At 58.1% G+C, this 17,803-nt stretch overlaps 1 protein-coding gene across 1 annotated transcript in view; it reads left to right on the forward strand.

The window, feature by feature from the left end:
- Window positions 1-786: 786 nt before the first annotated feature.
- SLC16A2 (solute carrier family 16 member 2) overlaps window positions 787-17,803 on the forward strand; it is a 35,458-nt gene continuing 18,441 nt past the window's right edge. The window contains exon 1 of the mRNA XM_069810912.1: window positions 787-1,169. Coding sequence (XP_069667013.1) covers window positions 815-1,169 — 355 coding nt within the window. The 5' untranslated portion in view covers window positions 787-814. The remainder of the gene's footprint in view (window positions 1,170-17,803) is intronic.

Raw genomic sequence — 17,803 nt, forward strand, 5'->3', positions numbered from 1 at the left:
CGGGGATCGAGCGGCAGGCTCCTCGCCTCACCACCTGGCACCAAGAAACCTCCCCGGGCGACGCGTTCCAAAAACACCCCCGAAACTTTTCGGGGTGGGGGATGCCAGCGAGCCCCCCAAATCCCCCCCCCCCACTGTGAAATGAAGTCAGTCCCCTCGCCGGGGCTGCGTTTTGCCACCCGCTCGGCCCTCTCCCGCTGCTCGATTTTCCTCGGCGGGGGCACACGGGAGGCACCGCGGCCATCGAGGACCCCCCTTCGTGTCCCCCCCCCCCAAATCCTCAGCGCTTCCCCACCGGGCGGTCCCCCCCGCCCCCCGCGGGATGATCCCGCAGCCGGGGAACGGGGCTGGGGGGGGGGGGGGGGAGACCCGGGACTGCCCCTGAACCGGACCGGGGGGGTGTGGGGGGGGCAGCCGGTGTCTCCCTCGGCCCGGCCGGGCCCCGCGGGGGGCGGTCCCGGCGGCGGCCCGCCCCGGGGCCGTGCCCGCCGTAGGATGCGGCGGCGGCGGCGGCGGCCCGGCGGGCGATGCGGGGCCGGGGCCGGGCCCGGGGCCGCCTTTAAGCCCCCGGGGGCGAGCGGCGAAGGGGGTGGGCGTCGGGGAAACGCCGCCCGTGGGTGGCCGGGGAGGAGAAGGGGGGGGCTAAGGGAGGTGGGGGGGGGGGCGCGGGCCGCAGGTAGGGAGCTGGGGGCCGAGCGGCGAGATGGAGGAGGAGGAGGATGGAGGAGGAGGAGGAGGAGGGGGGGAGGCGGGGAGTGAGGCTGCGGCAGGAGGGGGCGGGCGGGGGGGCCGGCCGGGGGGGGGGGCGGCGGGCATGTGGGACCGGCTGCGGGGCAGTCGGGCGGCGGGCGGCGGCCGGAGCGCGGCCGCGATGGCGCAGCGCGGAGAGAAGGGGCCGGCGGCGGCGGGGGAAGGCGAGCCGCGCACCGGGACCGGCGCCGGGGCCGCCACCGCCACCGGCAGCGGGAACGGGGCCGAGCGGGGAGCGAGCGGAGCCGCCGCGCCTTTCCAGCCCCCCGAAGGCGGCTTCGGGTGGGTGGTGGTCTTCGCCGCCGCTTGGTGCAACGGCTCCATCTTCGGCATCCACAACTCCTTCGGGATCCTCTACATGATGCTGCAGAGCGACCTGGGAGAGGGGGAGAAGGACCCCGCCTTGGAGTTTAAAACAGGTACGGGCTCTCCGGTTCCTTCCCGGCCCGGGCAAGGAGGGGAGCGGGGGTCCGGGTGGCCGCCCGGGGCTTCCCAGAAGCGGAGCTGGCAGCCCCGCCGAGCCGGGGAGGGGGGGAACGGAGCCGGGGGGGCGGCTCGGCCGGCTCAGCCTCCCCGAACACACCGAGGAGGCGGCGGGGCTGGAAGCTCCTGCTCGGATGCGTCGAAGCGCGATGGCTCCCTGCCCCCTCCATCCTTGTAGCCGTGGCTATATTTATCGGCGACGGCATCATGTGTTTCTAAGCTCCTGTGTACTCAATTAAAAGTAATTCAGCTGAAAAGCTTGCCCTCAGCTTGTCCCGCCTGGTGCGTTTTGGAGTAAGGAGGGCAACGCTGGTGAATCAGCTGGTGCCTGTGAGCCGCCCCCTTTATTTTTTATTATTATGGTCGTTTTGTTACGGGTTTTTCAAGCTGTCTGCCTCATCTGCCGGATCGCGCTGGGGGGTGGCTGCAGGAGAGCATCTACCTCCGGGTCGTCTCTGTGCGGTGGGAGCCCTACGGAGGGCAGGTCTGGCAGTGCCACCTGCACCGTCCCACCGAGGGCGGCGCGGGGTCTCGAGTAGGTAACGTCCGTTAATAGCAAGACCACAATCTGCACTCGGTTGTGTGTTTTGGTAGGACCTACAGGCTCAGCCAGGACCAAGACTGTGTAGCGTTGGCATGGAGAAAAGGGACGTTTCTCGCTGCAAAGACCCCGCTCTCCAAGTAGACTTGGCAGAGGGACGCCAGCCTGCCGGGGTGACATCCCAGCAGGTCCGTGACGGACACTGGTTTCGGGAGGCCCAGCCTTGTCCCAGGTCTGGGTATCCTCCCCGAGAAGGCCATATCCATCCCCGCGGTGGACACCCATGGCCCACCTTGCTTTTATCTGGTGGATAGGGACAAGCACTTGGCGTTGAGGGAACCTGCTTGTGGTGGTGTCCTGACTCTGGATGGGATGTGGGCAGCAGTCAGAAACCGAAGCGGGAGCGTGCTGCGGAGAGAGGCAGTGCTGGGGGGCGGGTGAGGACCTTAAAGTCTTATTTTGGGGACAAGTGTTGCCCGCGTTCCCTCCGCTCAGGTGACGCGTGACCGGCAATCACGGCGCTGAGTGCGCCAGGATGAAACGCATTACGAGATACACCCCATCTACAATCACAAATTAACTCCGTGATACTGTTACTGGAGAAAGGATGCAATGGTGTAATTACGGGCAGTAACGGAGTGCCACAGAGAGCTGTGGACATGTGGCCGGTTGTAATTAGGGTGATTGATGGGCTGTATGAGCCTGCGTGTGATTGCTAGGAAGCTCATCTCGTAGCTCTCTGTTTCCTGCTCCCTGTGATTGTATCTAGAAAGCCTAAGGCAGAGCTCTAAAGGTAGAAGCGGTAACAAAAGAAATTAAATACTGCAAGTTCTGGTGGTTTAAAGGCTCCGTGCCCAAGACGGAGGTTGTAGGAGTCAGCATCTGCCTCTTGCTCCTGCGATCTATTTATTTATGGCTATGACCGCACAGAGGCCTCGAAAAAGAAAGGCGTGTGGGTGTGCGAGGTGAACCCGGGCTCAGTAATTAAATTGCCTGGCTGACGAATGTATGCATTTTGGTCCGGGCGCTTAATGAAGAGGCCGTTAATAACCCCTGCGCTGCGCGACACGCCGGCTGAGTGCTGCCTCCGCGCCGGGAGGTCGCGGTGCAGGGGCTCCGGCGGCGGCGGAGGGGCGAGGGGGCCGCGATGGAGCCCGTCTGCCGCGGGGAGTGCGGTACCTCGGGGGCTGCAGCCGCGTCGTCTGGGGCCGAGGGCGGCGGGGTGCAGCGTGGGGCTCCCCTCCAGCCCTTCGTCCCTCGCTCCCACCCCTCCCCGCGCCGGGTTGCATAATTTCCCCGCGGCGCTCGTTTGCGTGCAAACATAATCAGGAAAATATTGTAGCTCCTTTCCAAGCGCTAAGTGATATGGCCTTCCTGAAAAGACCGGTGCTGTCTGTTTGTCCTCCGACGTCGGTCTGCTCCTGCCGGCTGCAAGCAATAGCCGGATCGTGGGGTCCCCCTTGTCCCCCGCCAACCGGGAGCAGGTTGGGGGGATGAGGACCCGCTCCCCGCTCCAACACCGGCATTCGGCACGGCCGTGGGCGCATCGCTTCGCCTTTTGGCTCTGCTCTTAAATCTCCTCTCCGTTCTCGGGAAGGTGGGTTTCTGTCGAAGAGGGGGTTTGGAGGCAAAATGGGGAGAAATGTTGTAAACCGGTCAGGCATCCCTTTAAAAATAGGATTATGTTTATGCTAAAGCGGGTACTAGTGTGCACTAAACAATAGCCGCCCCAGCACACGGCTATAATTATCAAGGTTTATTTCTTGTTTGCATTGGTCACGTTTTCTCGCGTTTGATCTTGAGAAACGCAGGATCCGCGGAGTTCAGATTTGGGGTCAGGCTTTGAAAACAAACCCTCTCACAACAATGCATTGAATGCATAGGCTCCTTTGTTTAAAGAAATATACTGCGCCGCGTATGTCAACAAGCAGCGCCGGGCTGAGGCGGGCTGGCTGCTGGGACCACCGCGTGCCCCTTCGCGGCGGGACACCAGAGCCGGGACTTTTACAAGGCACACTCTGTGCTTTCGGGTTTGTTTTCTTTCGGGGGGAGCGGAGGGCTGGGGGGGAACGCTGAGACTGGAATTAAAAAAAATAATATACATGTGAGCACTCAGCCAGGAAAAAGAAAATCAGTCTCCTCTGCTGGAGAGGTGTTGAGTGATGCTTGAAAGCATTTGCTGGGAGATGAATGGTAGCGTTTCCCTCCGGTTGTACAAGGCTCGTTCTGGTGCCAAGGGATCCGCGGGGCACGGCTGCTCCAGTGCCGGCCCTGCCAGGTGCAAGCTGACGCTGAGCCCAGGGACAGATGAGCCATCTCGGCACGCTCATCTTCCCCAGCTCCAAAAGCCGATCTGAGTGGCAGAACAGTCCTGGTAAGCGTTAACTGAGCATTGACCCTCTTAAATCGATGTCTGCTCTTCCGCTGCTTGGATGCTCTCCCAACCTCGGGAGAGGTGAGCCGGTCCCCGGCCAGGGCTCTGCCCTCAGCTGAGGAGGTCCCGCTTGCACCCAAGGCACCCGAGGGTCCCGGCGGGGTGCTCTGGCTACCCGGGGAGGGCCGGGAGGGTGGCACTTCTCGGTGCGTCGTCTTCCTCCAAACGCATCCTTGCTGCCATGCTTGGATGTCTGGCAAGCGCTGGTGGGGCAGCCTGGAGAGGCACATTGATTTATTTTTTTTTAAAGTTTATTTATCTTTTTCTTCTCCCCTCCTCCGCTTTGTGTCAATATCCCAGGTATAGATTAACTCTCTTTGCTTAATATTTAATGTTCCGGTTGCTGGAAACAGGGGCTGCAAGCACTCAGAGAGACGGCCTGAGGAGCTGGTCTGGTTTGGCCGCAGCTCCTCCAAGTTTGTCTGTGTGTCTGGCAGCGTCCTCTGGTCTGTGTGCAGGAACTTGGGGAGCAGCTTCCCCCCCTTTAGTCCAGCCCCAGCTGCGGAGCAGAGGCTGCCGGAGCACCCCGTGCCCGGGGAAGCCAGGCCGGTGTATGGACCATAGCCCTTGGCTTATCGTATCTCATTGTGCCCATGAGGCCAAGGCAGAGATGATGTCATCTTTATACCTGAATTCCCTTCTGTTTTGGTGAGGAATTTCTTCGTGAGCACTGATTTTACATCCTTAAGACAGGTGAGCTTAGCTGGAAAAGGCTATTTTTACTCCAGCATCGTAACGGCGGCTTAGTAAGGAAGAGTGAGTTTGTTTCTTGGAGAAAATAAAGGATTTCAGTGCTAATAGTCATAGTGAAAGATGGGGAGGAGAAGCCATGGACCCCCCTCTGGGCTGAGGAAGAGTCCCAGGGCAGGTGAGTGTGGCTGGAGCACTAGGACCCGAGAAGGGAAACCCCAAGGAGAGTGTAAATCGCAAGAGGTAATTCTTGGAAATGGTCCCAGCTAAATTTCAGCAATACTCCATGGCCCGGGTGAGGCCAAATAGGGGCGGCTGCCACGAAACTGCACTTTATTTAGCCTGCAAGAATGGAAAACATCTACCCCAGGTGTTAGGTTTGGGCTCTGGGAAGGGTGAGGGCACTCTTACCGACACTCTTAAATACAAATTATCAACTGGTGATAGATCCGAGACCTGTGATGGGTGTTATTGTCCAGTGCTGGTGCTTGGGAGGCTTCCATCTCCTGAAGGTGATACTGTGGTTGTTACCTTCTTACCCAAATCCACAGGATTTGGAGCTTTTATTAATTGCTAGGGAGCTGCGCTGGCCCCGTTTCACAGATGTGTTGGCCGAGGGCGCTCTGGACCTCGGCATTCCTGGGGTTTTCCCCACATCCATTGGGGTTTCCAGCCCTCCTCCGCATTTCCTAACCCCACGGAGGGATGCGCTGTCATGAACAATATTTGCATAGCCTGGATGGGGATGTAAATCTGGCAAAAGAAGCCATAAAAAAACCTTTAATCACCCAGCCCTGCTAGCTGGGGAGTGCAAAGGGCAGCACGGAGCTTTCCCAGCTTTACTGGGGGTTTCCCGCAGTGGGATGCCGGTGTGCCAGTGCCGGGCTCTTCCCCACCTCAGCTCCCACCATTTTGGGAGCTGGAGCTTGTGACCGCGGGGGAATGGGGGCAAATTTCAGAGGAACTGGATTTTTGTCACTTGAGCTGAGTGCAAGCTGTCGTGTGAGATAAAGCAGCCTGAAAAGCAAACAAAACACAGTCATGTCATTACACCTGGTTCTTGGGGCCTGTCGGGAGCAATTAAGGTTATTAGGAGGCCAAAGCACTGTTTCTAAGGCAGGTTCTAGTTTTTAAAGAATGCAGGGGTCCTCTCAGCCAGCACACTTGCCATTTTAGTGGGTTTTAATTTGTTTTTAAGTGTCCTCCACTAGCCAGCCAAGGAGATGCTCCAGTCTCGGTTGTATTTTCCAGCGGCCGTCGTCCTCGAGTGGTGGCAGCCCCCGTGACCTTGCTGCGGTATATGAAGAAGCAGCACATGGGGTTGTGCAGTTGGTTTGGGATTTTTTTTTTTTTTTTGGTCCTTTCAGTTACAACAAAACAAACCACCCCACCTTGCAGGGATTTGATTGTAGTTTAAACTTTGAAGGCGCCGGGTTTCAAGACTGGGCTGGGAGGAGGAGGAGGAGGGATCGGGGGGCGGATGCTGCAGGGTGCGGGGCCGGGAGGGACGGTGGGGTACGATGCGGTGCAACGCCGCGGGGCTGGGGGGGGGTCAGCAGCAAAGAAGCAGTTTCGTTTCCCCTTTTGGGGAGAAATCTGGGAGTTTGACAAGTCACCCTTTAATCCCCTTAAAAACCCCCAGCAGCTGGAAGCCGACCATCAGCTGGGGCGGTTGACATCCAGCACCTTAAAATAGACCTAACCCATCAGGTTGGGCGAAACCCCGTAGCCAGAAGGCGCCGCTGACCTCGCTGGTAGTGCCCGTCGGGCCGGCTGCGCATAGCTCGCGTGGGTGTTGTCACCGGCATCCTGCCTCGTGTCCCCGGGGCAGCTCCTCTGCCTCCCTCCCGCCTTATCCCGGGTGTTACGGACACGTTATCCCGGGTGTTACGGCACGTTCTGTTCACGGGGTTCATTCCCGCTTGCGGAGCGGCACCGTGAGGCACCCCATCCCACTGTGTGCCGGGCGAGCGGTGGGAGAAGTCGTCTTCCCAAAAATCCGGTGGCGTGATGGGAGACCAGCAGGTTGGGTGGACGTGGAGCTGGGGCTGCCGGATTCCCCGTGGGCTTTGTAGGGCTGTTTGGGGAAGGAGGAATAACCCGGGTTTCCACCATCCCAAGGCTGGTTTTGTGTCCTGCAGTGCGTGGGGAGAAATTCCCGCTGGGGACGTGGGTGGCCATAAACAAACCCTGCTCCTGCCGTGCTAACAGGAAGCTAATCCTGGGGAGATGGGGGCACCGGTACCCGCTGCACCCGGGGGGATTTGGATCAGTCGGCACCGTCTCGATATAGGGCCTGGGTAACCTTTTGCTTTTTTATCCCGGTGACTCCTTGGGACCTCTGCCAAAGCAGCGTGGCGTGCGTGCCAGCCGTGGAGTGACAGTGCGGCTGGGCGAAGCGATGCGCGGGCTGACGGGGACTGCGGCGGCGTTTGGGTCGGTGCCACGTGCGCTCGCTCTCACCCGCCGCTCCCCACGTGAGCTCCCAAAGCAATCCCCCCTTGCTGGAAACAGCTGAGGCTTCACCCCGGCTCAGTAGTTGGAGTTTTGCCCACTTTTGGCTGGCGTCCAGGTGCCGTAGGGAATTTTCTGGCACATGACCAAATACCTCGGTCTCTCCTGCTCACTTTTTTTTGGGATGATGACCCCTCAGGGGTTTCCTACGAGCCAGGCAGGGCACCGAGGAGGATGCCAGCATTTCCCGACCAGGACACTGGCCGTGCACCCACGTCTTGCAGCCAGTGGTTTCCCTGGGGAATTGCTTTTCCCCGGCTTTCCGCAACCACGAGCCCGTGTGTCCATGGCATCACCATACCTGCTCTGGCAACGAGGGGCAAGGGGACTGGGTATCCCCCCGTACACCGATATAACACGCGTGCAAAAATGCTGCGGCACCCATTACAGCCGGGATTTGTTGGGTTTTCCCTTCCTCTTCCTCGAAGGATAGATTGTTCCCTATCGCAAGGGAAGGAGATGCTGCCTTTTGGCATTTATCCCTGTGGAAAAAGGCCCGGTGGAGGGATGTGCGCCAGGCTGGGCGTCACCCGGGGGCCCTGCCCGGCTCCCGCGCCGGGGCGTTGCCCGTGCCCGCCGTGGGCGCTGGGGAGCTCGGTTCACTCCGGGCTCTTTTTCCGTTCATCCACCCCGAGACGGTTGTTGGGGCGGTTGCAAAACCCACATGACGTGCGCTGGGAATTGCTGCAACACGCTCGCTCGCAGGCGCGAGCCGTCCCAGGCACCTTGTACAACAGGTCCTGCCAGCTGCCGGGGCAGGCAGCGTGCGGGGCTGCCCGCAGCACCCTGCCTGCACCGCTGCCCGCCCGCGGCGCGCACCGCGGGCAGCAAAGCTCCTGCCGCTGCCTTCGTCCTCCGTCAAGCGCGCCCCCGCGGGGCAGGGGTGCAGCCGTGGAGGGTGGCACAGCCCTGGGTTTCATTAGCGCATTTTCAGGCTTTTTTTTTGTTTTTTTCCTCCCTTGCCCTTTTATTTGTAGATCCCTACAATATTACCTGATGCAAGAGCTTCTCTCCTGCTCCCAGCTCATCCCTGGAGAGCCGGAGTGGGGCAAAGCGTGGCAGTGGGGAAAGCCCTCGGGAACGGCTGCCAGGTCACAGCCCTGTGCCCGTGGCGAGTTGCTTCGCTGGGACTCGTCTTGGGCACGCCTGGCAGCCGTGCCATGCCGTGCCGTGCCATGCCGTGCCGCCCGCTGCCCTCGGTGCGAGGAGCAGCTCGGGGTGCTCCCAGCAACTCCTGGGCTCGTATGGGACTGGTGAGAGGATGGCGGCGGCATGCTGGCAGCTCGGCCCCATCGGCCCTTTGCACCTTTGCTTTGCACGCCACAGGGGAGCTCCAGCCCGGAGATATCCCGTACCTACATCCCTGCATCCCGCAAGGCACACACAGAGGAGTGTCGCGCCACGCTGTTGTAATAGAAGCTCCCGGCGCTGTGTCCCGGTGCAGGCACCTCGGCGAGAGATGGAGACGGTATTTTGGGGTCGGCGCTGCCAGCGGCGTGGCTTTGCGAGCATCTGGTCCGCAGAACCCTACGGTGGAGGAGGCGAGCTCACCGGCCCCTGTTCCTCCCAGTCTTTGGGGGTTTTTTTGGCTCTGGGTTTGGATTTAGCAGCGCGGTGATGGTTTTTAGCTTGCTTTCCCTGATGCAGAGAGCAGGACCAGCAGCCGACCTTCCCGGGACGGGGAAGCCCCGCGTGCTGCATGGGCTGACTTGTTGGGGTTCGCCCCGGGCAAACACCGGAGCCCTTCTTGGGGAGGAGAAACAAGCCTCCCGCAGCGCCTGCAGCGAAGGAACCTGCTTTGAGCTCCCACCCATCACCCCATCCCTGGGGACCAGCTGGGACGGGGACCCCCGGGGCCACACAGCCCCCCCCTCCCCGTCCCTACCCAGCGGCATCCCCAAAAGCCCCTTTCTTGGCCATCTCGCATCAGGCACCAAAACAAAGCTTTTGTTTCAAGTTCTTGGCCTTGATCTGTCCGCCCGCAGATCTCGTGCGTAAAGGGAGATGAAATCCTTCCCTCTCGGGGGGATGTTGCGCGAGCGGGTGTGTTGGCGCTTGCCAAGGAGTCAGGCGTTTCGGCCGGAGGGTTTGTACAAACCCCGCGCGAAGCAGCGGGAGCTCGCTTAATAAAGCTGGAGCCTGCCGAGGTGGAAATCAAATCTAATGGCAGCTCCTTAAGTGAGGCTTGTGCCTCCTGTGCACCGTCTGAATCGGGTCCGATGGAAAAAAATCATCTGTGATTAAAGATTGACGGTAATTACATAATGGGTATGCACCAGATGATGCCCAGACAAGCTCCCTCCTGGGATTTCCCAACTTTTGGAGTGTTTAACTTTGCAATCATCCTAAAGTGTTTCTACCATGGGGGGTAATTATTGATATTACGGCAGCACCGGGCGCGATTGCACAAGGCTCAGCAGCGGCACCGCGGCCCCTGGAGCCGGGCTCGTGGGTGAGTTTGCCACCTCTGAGAGCCAGGGCAGCTCTGGGGCACGCTCAGGCACTGGAGGTGGATCTCCCCCTTCCATACCCAGCATTGCAATGGCAGAAAAGAATAAAAAAAAGTAAGAGAGAAAAGCTGCTTTTTGGGTCTGTCGGCGAAGCGAGCGGGGCAGCCGGGGACGCGCGCTTGCTCCGTGGCCGACCGGTGGCGAAAAGGCAACGTCAAGACGTTCTTGATGGCGGGCCAGCTATTAATCCATGTATTTTAGCAAAACCCCGTTTATTTCTTAAGGTTTGTGTAAGCAATGGAAGCGGGGAGCACTGGGGGTGGGGGGAGCTTGTCTGGGATTAAACTCGCCTGAAAGCCAAGCACGCCAAGCTCGCGAGCCCGGGGAGAGCTTAATTAAAGTCAAAGGAGAAGCGTTTCCAAGAAAATAATACGGGGTATTTAAACGGGATATTTTTGTTCTGGGCCCAGAATGTCTCCTTTCCCTCTTCGGTGTCAGCTTTAATAAAACAAAATGAGATCTCCAAGAAAAACAAATTGGAGCTCTTAAAAGGCACTGCGGAGATAAAAATCAGTAACACTGTTGCTGGTAACACCTTGGGTTATTAAAACGGAAAGAATGCTAACGATGCGATTTGCATCGGCCTTTCTTGTGGCTGCACCCGGGTGGGAGCCCGCTCGCCCTGGGAGGGGGGCGCGGGCATGGCACGGCCCCGACGCCCCTCACCGTGGCCTCTGGGCTGGGCTGGGGGTGCGGGGAGCGGGCAGCTTCGCTGGCTGGGCGGATTGGGGCGTATTTGGGAGCGGTCACGCGGGCTGGATTTCGGAGGGCTTTGTTTTTCTTTCCTGAGGCCCGGGAATACTGCTCGGCCGAAAGCTCGTGGGGTCGGGAGTGGCGCTGAGGTCAAATACTAAAAGACTTGAAAAAATGGCAAGAGTCAGGATTCAGGGGACACCGAACTTAAAAAAACCCAAATCGGGTCAGGGCTGATCTTGTTGGAAAGGATGCCGTAGCCCATCAGAGCTCTTTCAGAAGCGACAAACGTGCGGGTGAAAATACCACGCTGGACTTACGGCCCAAGAGCTGCCGGGTGCGGCTTTGCTCGGCACACCGAGACGCCGGGCTGGGGAACTGGGGTCCCCTCCTCTAAAACCAGTGCCCCGATCCGGCCGGTACGGCCGAGCGTGCCAAATCTCGTACTGAAGGGCTGCTCTCAAAGCCCTCCGGCCGCTGGTGGGCTCTCCCGGCCGCGTGGCTGCCGGTTGCTCCCCGGGATGCTGACGCAGGGATGTGGGGAGGGCTGGGGAGCAGCCGGTGACGTGGGTTTGCACTTTGGTCCCTCAACCATCTGCTTCTACCTTCCTGCAGGAAGAGTGGATTAAAAGCTGCCCCTATTTTTCCACATGCTTCCATCCTGGCCAGAGCTGACCGTCTCCCGGTCGGAAGGTGGCAGAGGCCACCGGCGCCTTCCCTGGGTACCACCGGCGGTCTGCGGGGATGGAAGCGGGGTACGGGCAGGCACGGGGGTGATGCTGCTCACCCAGGTTCGGGGTGAGGAAGCCCTCCCAGCGTTTCCCCAGTGGGGTCCTGTCTGTCCGTCTTGTCTGCCAAACAGGAGGGTGGCTTTAAAGTGCCTGGCGTGATGCCGTCCGCCCCGTAACCCAACCGGTCCCTGCCAGCGGGACGGGGCTGCGGAGGCCAGCTCCTGCCTCGCTGCCGTGCCTGGCTCCATCAGATAAGGCAATTATAGCTTTATCGCTTAATTGCAGAGTATAATAATAGCAAGAGCATTACTGAGATAGGGCATTGCCAAGGGGTGAATATTGGCGGTGTTGGGGTTTTGGTTGGTTGTTTTTTGTTTTTTTTTCTTTTTTCAAAATAAACTCGGCGGGGCCTGGGCGCTGCTGGAGGTGTGAGGTCTTTGCGGGGCTCCTCCTGTCTGTACCCCACCGCGTCCCTTGCCAGCGGGGAAATTCAGCATCAAATAAAAGCCGTGCCGACCTCCCCGATGCCAGGGAAAGCTCACCCGCCGTCGGTGAGAAACCAGCCTGGGAGCGGAAAGGGTGAGGACCCACAGGGGTGTTGGCGACCACTTTCTGGACGCCTTTTCCCTTGCACCTTGGGAATGCGGTTTCCATCCCTTGCAGGTTTTTCCTGTCCTGCTTGGCAGGGTACGGGGTGCATGTTCGCTGCTGCATGCGGGCATCGGGCTAATGCTGGGTAGCCGGGTGCCCTCGGGAGGGAGAGCTGGGTGTGCATCCGAAAACCCTCGCAATAGGCTTTTCTGCTCTTGGTGTCCTCTGTAAAATGCTCGACCGGTGCACCTATGCCGAGATGGGCTAAGGAAAATTTCATATTTGGCAACTTTTTCCCCAGCTTGCTGGGGCTGGTGTGGGGGAGGTGAGCAGGGCATCGGCCCTTATACCCGGAGCTCTGCTTGTCCCCGACCCACGGGGTCCCGGTTTTCCACTGTCCCCATGGAACCCTGCGGCCGTGGAGGTGGCTGTGCGCTCCTGGCGTTGGGATTTGGGGCATTTGCCTGCCCAGCCTGGCCTCGCTGCGGATTTTCTGCCTTGAAAATGGGGATTTTCGAGACCGATACTGGTGTGGGGCGGGTTTCTCACCAAGAGCTGAAGTTTTGCCCTCTTTGTTCTGATGTCTGCAGGGTAGGGTGATAAAAACTCAGGACGTCTTGGGGACAAGGGATGGTGCCACAGGCTTTTAGCTGGGAGAGCCTGGCCCTTGGGATCTGCGTTTTGGGAGAGGGCCTTCATTAAGGGAGTTTCATATAAAATCAAATGTGTTGCCCAAAGCTAAGAAATCATGGCAGATTTTTTTTTTTTTTTTTTTTAAGGCTGTTAAACTCTGCCCTGCTTCAGTTCATCAACCAAAGCGTGAACCAAACAGCCCAGGAGTGGAGGTACTTCAGGTCCTGATTTGACCTCTGTGCCTGGCTGTTAACCCTCGCTGGCCCATCCTAAACTACACCCAGAGATAAGATTAGCCCCAATCTGGATTTCAGACCTTGTTTCCCTTCCTTGGGACAACATCCCCCCATCCCCAGGTTTTCCAGCCACCCCATCTGCAGCCTCCCCCTGCCTTGGTTTGTGCTCCACTGGTCTCATAAAACACCACACACCGCAGAAAAGAGCAGAAAGCAGTCTTTACGGCAGGGTGGCGGAGAGTTTTTCTCCTCAGTGAAGGCGGTTGCTTAGATTTTTATTGCAGGATGAAGAGGGAAGGAGGAAAAAACAAACCCCCAAAAGCTGTTGGGAAGATGATGCCAGGCAGGGCAGCACGAAAAGCAACGTCTTTGTGGGGTTTAATGTTTCCTCTGCTTCCGAAGCAGGAATTAGCTCTTGCAAAATGTCAGGCATGGCCAGGGGCTGTTGGCCCCGTGGCCACAGGCTGACACTATTTGCAGTGGATAGCCCTTTCTTTCATCACCCGGCTATGCCGGGGCAAAGCTCAGGCTTTGTCCGAGCATTTGAATTTGGGAAGATGATGAAGAGCTGAAAAAGCAGGATGCCGGGGCCGGTGTGCAAGCGGCAGGTTGTTGGCTGGTTTCCCCATTAGTCAGGACTGGTGACGAGTCGATCTCCTTTTCCATTTTCTTCTGAATGAATCAGTTTTGGCTCAACCCGATGGTCAGACTGGTTAAGCGAGAAGCAGCTGGTATTAGTCTCATTAGCAATCGAGACAGAAGCGAGCCTCTCCCCGGCTCTGCAAATGTCGAAGCCCACAGCCGCCGTCTCGGTGCCCGGTGGTACTGGCGGCAGTGCGGGACCCCCGCGAGCCCCGACTTGGGGGGGGGTCAGCATCTCCATCACCTCTTTCCCTTACACCTCCGTGCACCTCCCGGCTCCTCGACGCACTGAAGCTTCGTAGCCAGGTCAAACCAAGTGGTCATGCAAACGGGGATCTGCATCCCGTGCTTTCTGCTGTCTTAGTGCGTTTGTCCTCAGTCAGTGCTGCAGCGCAGATTTTTTTTTGGGGGGGTGGAGTGGCATTTCAGCTTCAGGTTGCCTGCGGTTGCTGCTGCTCAGCTGCGGCCGGGGAGCGCGGCTCGGCTGCATTTACCGTTCCAGTCCCAAGGCAGCCCCAGTTCAGAGTTGGTCCTGGGCCAGCAGAAAGGGCTTGACATTTTGCCGCGACTTCGGCTGTCGCGGTTGGGATTCGGGAGCCCTTCCCACCTGGGGAAGGTAATCTGCGGGCTGCCTCCGCTCCGCTGCCTGGCTGCGGACCCTGGGGTGCAGATTTACCCTGGTCTCGCCAGTCTTGCCACAGCACAGACACTTGGCCCCACGGCGACATTCGGCACCCCTGCCCTGCTCCTCTCATCCGTAATGCCACCGCCACGCGCGGGCACCAGCTCGCCGCGGCCAGGCAGGGCTTGGGAAGGGAGAGCCCCGTGTCGGGGTCATTGCAGAGGCTGAGCAACCTGACGGTGTTTTGGTAAACAGATCGTCCCCAGCGCTGTCACAGGGTGGCTGGTGGGCTGGTGTCCTCCGGCAGATCTCCACAGTCCTGGGGCGAGCCGTGGGGTTAGATCCACCCCGCGCTCGGGGCTTTGCGTCTCGGGGCTGCCTGTGGCACCTCGCATCCCTCCTTACCCCAAAATCTCGGGAGGCTTCAGCTCTACGCTGCTGAAGCTGCTTGGCCCCTGCTCTTCCCTTTGCCTCTGGGCATGGATAGGTTTCATGGGAGAAATTGGAGCTCAGGTGCTTGAAAACAAGCCCGGGGAGTGCGGCGGGTGTTGCCTACGGCAATCCCACACCTGGCACCTCTGGGAACAGGGTAATTTTGATGCCTGCTCCTACCCCAAAATGCAATATTTCCATGGAGAGGAAGAGGAGGCTCCCTGGCCATGGATGTTGGATGTATGGTTTTTAAACCTGAATTGCAGGAGGACCAAAACTAACCCAGTAACTGATAGAAACCTTCATTAACCTGCCCTGTTATTTATTCCAATTTCAAAGCCCTTGATGCAGCAAAAAGCGAAGGCATTTTTCCAGGGAAGTGCATTAATGTTTCACTGGCCTTCGAAGCACTTTGCTGCCGAGGCACTTTAAATGGTACGGGCTGTCCCCGATTCCCCTCGGTCTCGTTAAATATTGCGTGGCTCCGAGGAAGCCACGGCGCGGCTCTGCCTGCAGCCGTCATGTGGGCTAAAGCCCTCCGGAGGTTGCTTTTTTAATATATATGTATATGTGTGTGTATACATAGATGCACACAGGCATATAGGTATGCACATATATGTATATGTGTGTGTAGATGTATTATGGATCCCCGTTCAAGGTGCGTCAGCAGGAGCTGGAGGGCTCGGGGCTGGGTTCCTGAGATGCTAATGGGAAACACGGGGCTGGGTACCGTCCCGCGCAGGAAACCCCGACGCCTCAGCCGCGGCTTTTCTCCACCCGCCTGGAGCATCAAAGGGCAGGGCTGGCCCTTCCCCGCACCGCGGGGCGGCTGCCGAAGCCACCCGGCGTCTGAAAAACTTTCAAATGAGAGCAGGTCAGCCAAAAGTAACAGCCCATTGGCAAAGGGGTATAACCTGTTTCTTGTTGGGGGAAAGAAAAAAAAAAAATATTGCTGTTCTTCAGTTTCCTTTAGCTACCGGATTTGCTTAATTACAGCATGGTCTATTTTTCTGAGGCATCCAGTTGTTCCAAATGTGTGCTTTAAAGTAAGGAAACTCCAAGAGATTAAAATTACATGGATATTTTACCCCTTTTTTGGCCTCTGGGTGTTTGGTTTAATGATGATACACAAGTTTGGGGATTTTTTTCCCCACCAGTAGGCTTCAGGAGCACTATCCAAAGGCATTAGTGTCTCTGTGCTGGAGACCCAGGGTAAGCTCTCCAGCACCGGAGAAGGAAATGATTTCCCGACGGCCATCAGGAGAAGAGCCCAGATCTTCCACCGTGGAGCCGTTTTGCCGCACAGACACGGCCGGGGCAGCCCGGGATGTTGCCCTGGCTGTCTGCCCGCTCAAGGGCTCTGCTCAACCTGCTTCCAAACAGCTTTTCTTCCTTTATTTTGATTTTTAAAGATACTTGCTCAACGGAAGAGACTCCCCAGTGGATCCCCCAGTGCGGTCAGTCACCACCTTGCGCTGTTCCTCACGCCACGGGAGGGTTTGGGCTCAGGGAACTGCCGGTATGGTGGAAGAGCCCGTTGCAGGAAGGTGTTATCATCTCCTTTGTGAACAAAGCTCGAGGGCAAAACAACTTAAAAACCGACTGGTGCAGCCTGGAGAGGGGCCTCCCTTCAAAAAGCGCTGCTGCATAGATTTTCCCTTTCATATTTCTAGCCCTGTATAGAGTCTGGTATTGAGCGGACTTTGTCTTCGGGGAAACTGGGGCCTTGTTGGGTGTAAGCAAATAAGTAACATAACTGAAATATTTTGATAATATTCGGGCGGGCGGCTCCACTCGAGTGCCGTAGGGGAGGCATCGCTGCCGCCCCAGCGCTCTCCGTCTTGGGGTGCTTGTCCCAGCTGGGGCTCAGGCTGAGGTTGCCGCAGTGTTTTTTTTTTCCCCGGAGCTTGGAGGGGGCTCTGGTGGGCTCTGCTGAGCACCACACACTGGGAAAGGGTTGGGCCAACTGGGAGATGTGGAGGAGAGAAGGGGGAATGATGTGCAGCACTGAAGCCCGGGCTGGGGTTGTTCCTGCTAGAGGAGGGAAGGTGCATCGCTGCCTTCAGCTCCTTAAAAAGTTGCAAAAAAGGTAATAAGCTGCTCCCTCCGTCCGGTGAGGGACAGGTTGCAAAGTGACGCTTTGAAATTTTGCAGCAAGGAAGGTGTCAGTTGGGAGAAATACTTGGAGTGCAAGAAGACCAGCCTTTGTCTAGGGGAAGGTTGGAGATGCCCATCACCGGAGGGTTTGGAGAAGAGACTGGGCAGAAGTCTGCCACGGCTGGGAGGAGACCGCAGATGTCCTGCAACGGCACCTATTTGTCTGAAAAATGGGGTTTTAAGTGTCTGGGCTGGGTGGAGGAGCTGTGGCCAGGGCTCCTGGGTTGGGTCTCAAGCACGCTGTGACTGTCCCCTTAATGGTCAGGGCTGGCAAAGGGCTGGAAATATTTTTCTTTCTGAGTATCCCTTAATTAACTGAAAGGGAAGGCTGTCAAGTACCCAACCAGGAGGGAAAAAAGGTCTTCATGAGTCTGTGACCAGCCCAACATTTCGCCTCCATTTATGTTCCCCGGCCTCTTTGTTTTCCCTTTGAAAAAAGGGTGTTTTTCCCTCTATTTAACTGCTATTTATTTGCTGGTAAGTGGAAGGAATTCAGCTGGGATCAGCCCGGCTCCTGCCAGCAACTGGAGTTGAAAAGTTTCCGTGGCAGAGATGTAAAAGCAGAGCAGGGGGGTTGTTTTCCACCCGCCGCCGGTCCTCGCTCTGGGGGTCCTTGCGTCATGGCCAGCCAGGTTGGGTGGGTTTAATTCTCCTTTTTTTACTGGGATGTTGACAAGTGCCCGTGGGAGTTGCAGTGGGAGGAGCGCGGACCCCAGCCAGAGGGTTTCTTCTCGCCGTTAATGGGAAACAGAAGATGGCTTGGGAGAAATTTGGCAAAGAAGGAAACTTTTCTGTCTCTTCCAGCTTGGAAAAAAGCATCCTTTCTCACCCCAGCCTCCCCGCAGAAGGCAAAGGGTTCCCAAACACAGCCCAGGCGGGTTTTGCCAGAGGCGAGGAGAGGAGACAGAAAGTGCCCGGTGATTTCACAAGGGATGGAGCAGTCTCGGGCCACCGGCCGCGTTTTGGGGGGAGTACCCAACCTGCCTCCCGTCAGGGGCAGGGAGCCGTCCCGTCTTCTCCCTGAGGCATCGGGGGGTTGGGGTGCCCCAGGTACTTTCAATGTGGAGTAACGTCGGGAATTTTGGGGGTCCTGCAGCCGTGCCTGGGGTATGATATCACCGTGTAGCTGGAGATGCGATGCCGG

This window comes from Haliaeetus albicilla, chromosome 23 (assembly GCF_947461875.1).
Source record: "Haliaeetus albicilla chromosome 23, bHalAlb1.1, whole genome shotgun sequence".
Lineage (NCBI taxonomy): Eukaryota > Metazoa > Chordata > Aves > Accipitriformes > Accipitridae > Haliaeetus > Haliaeetus albicilla.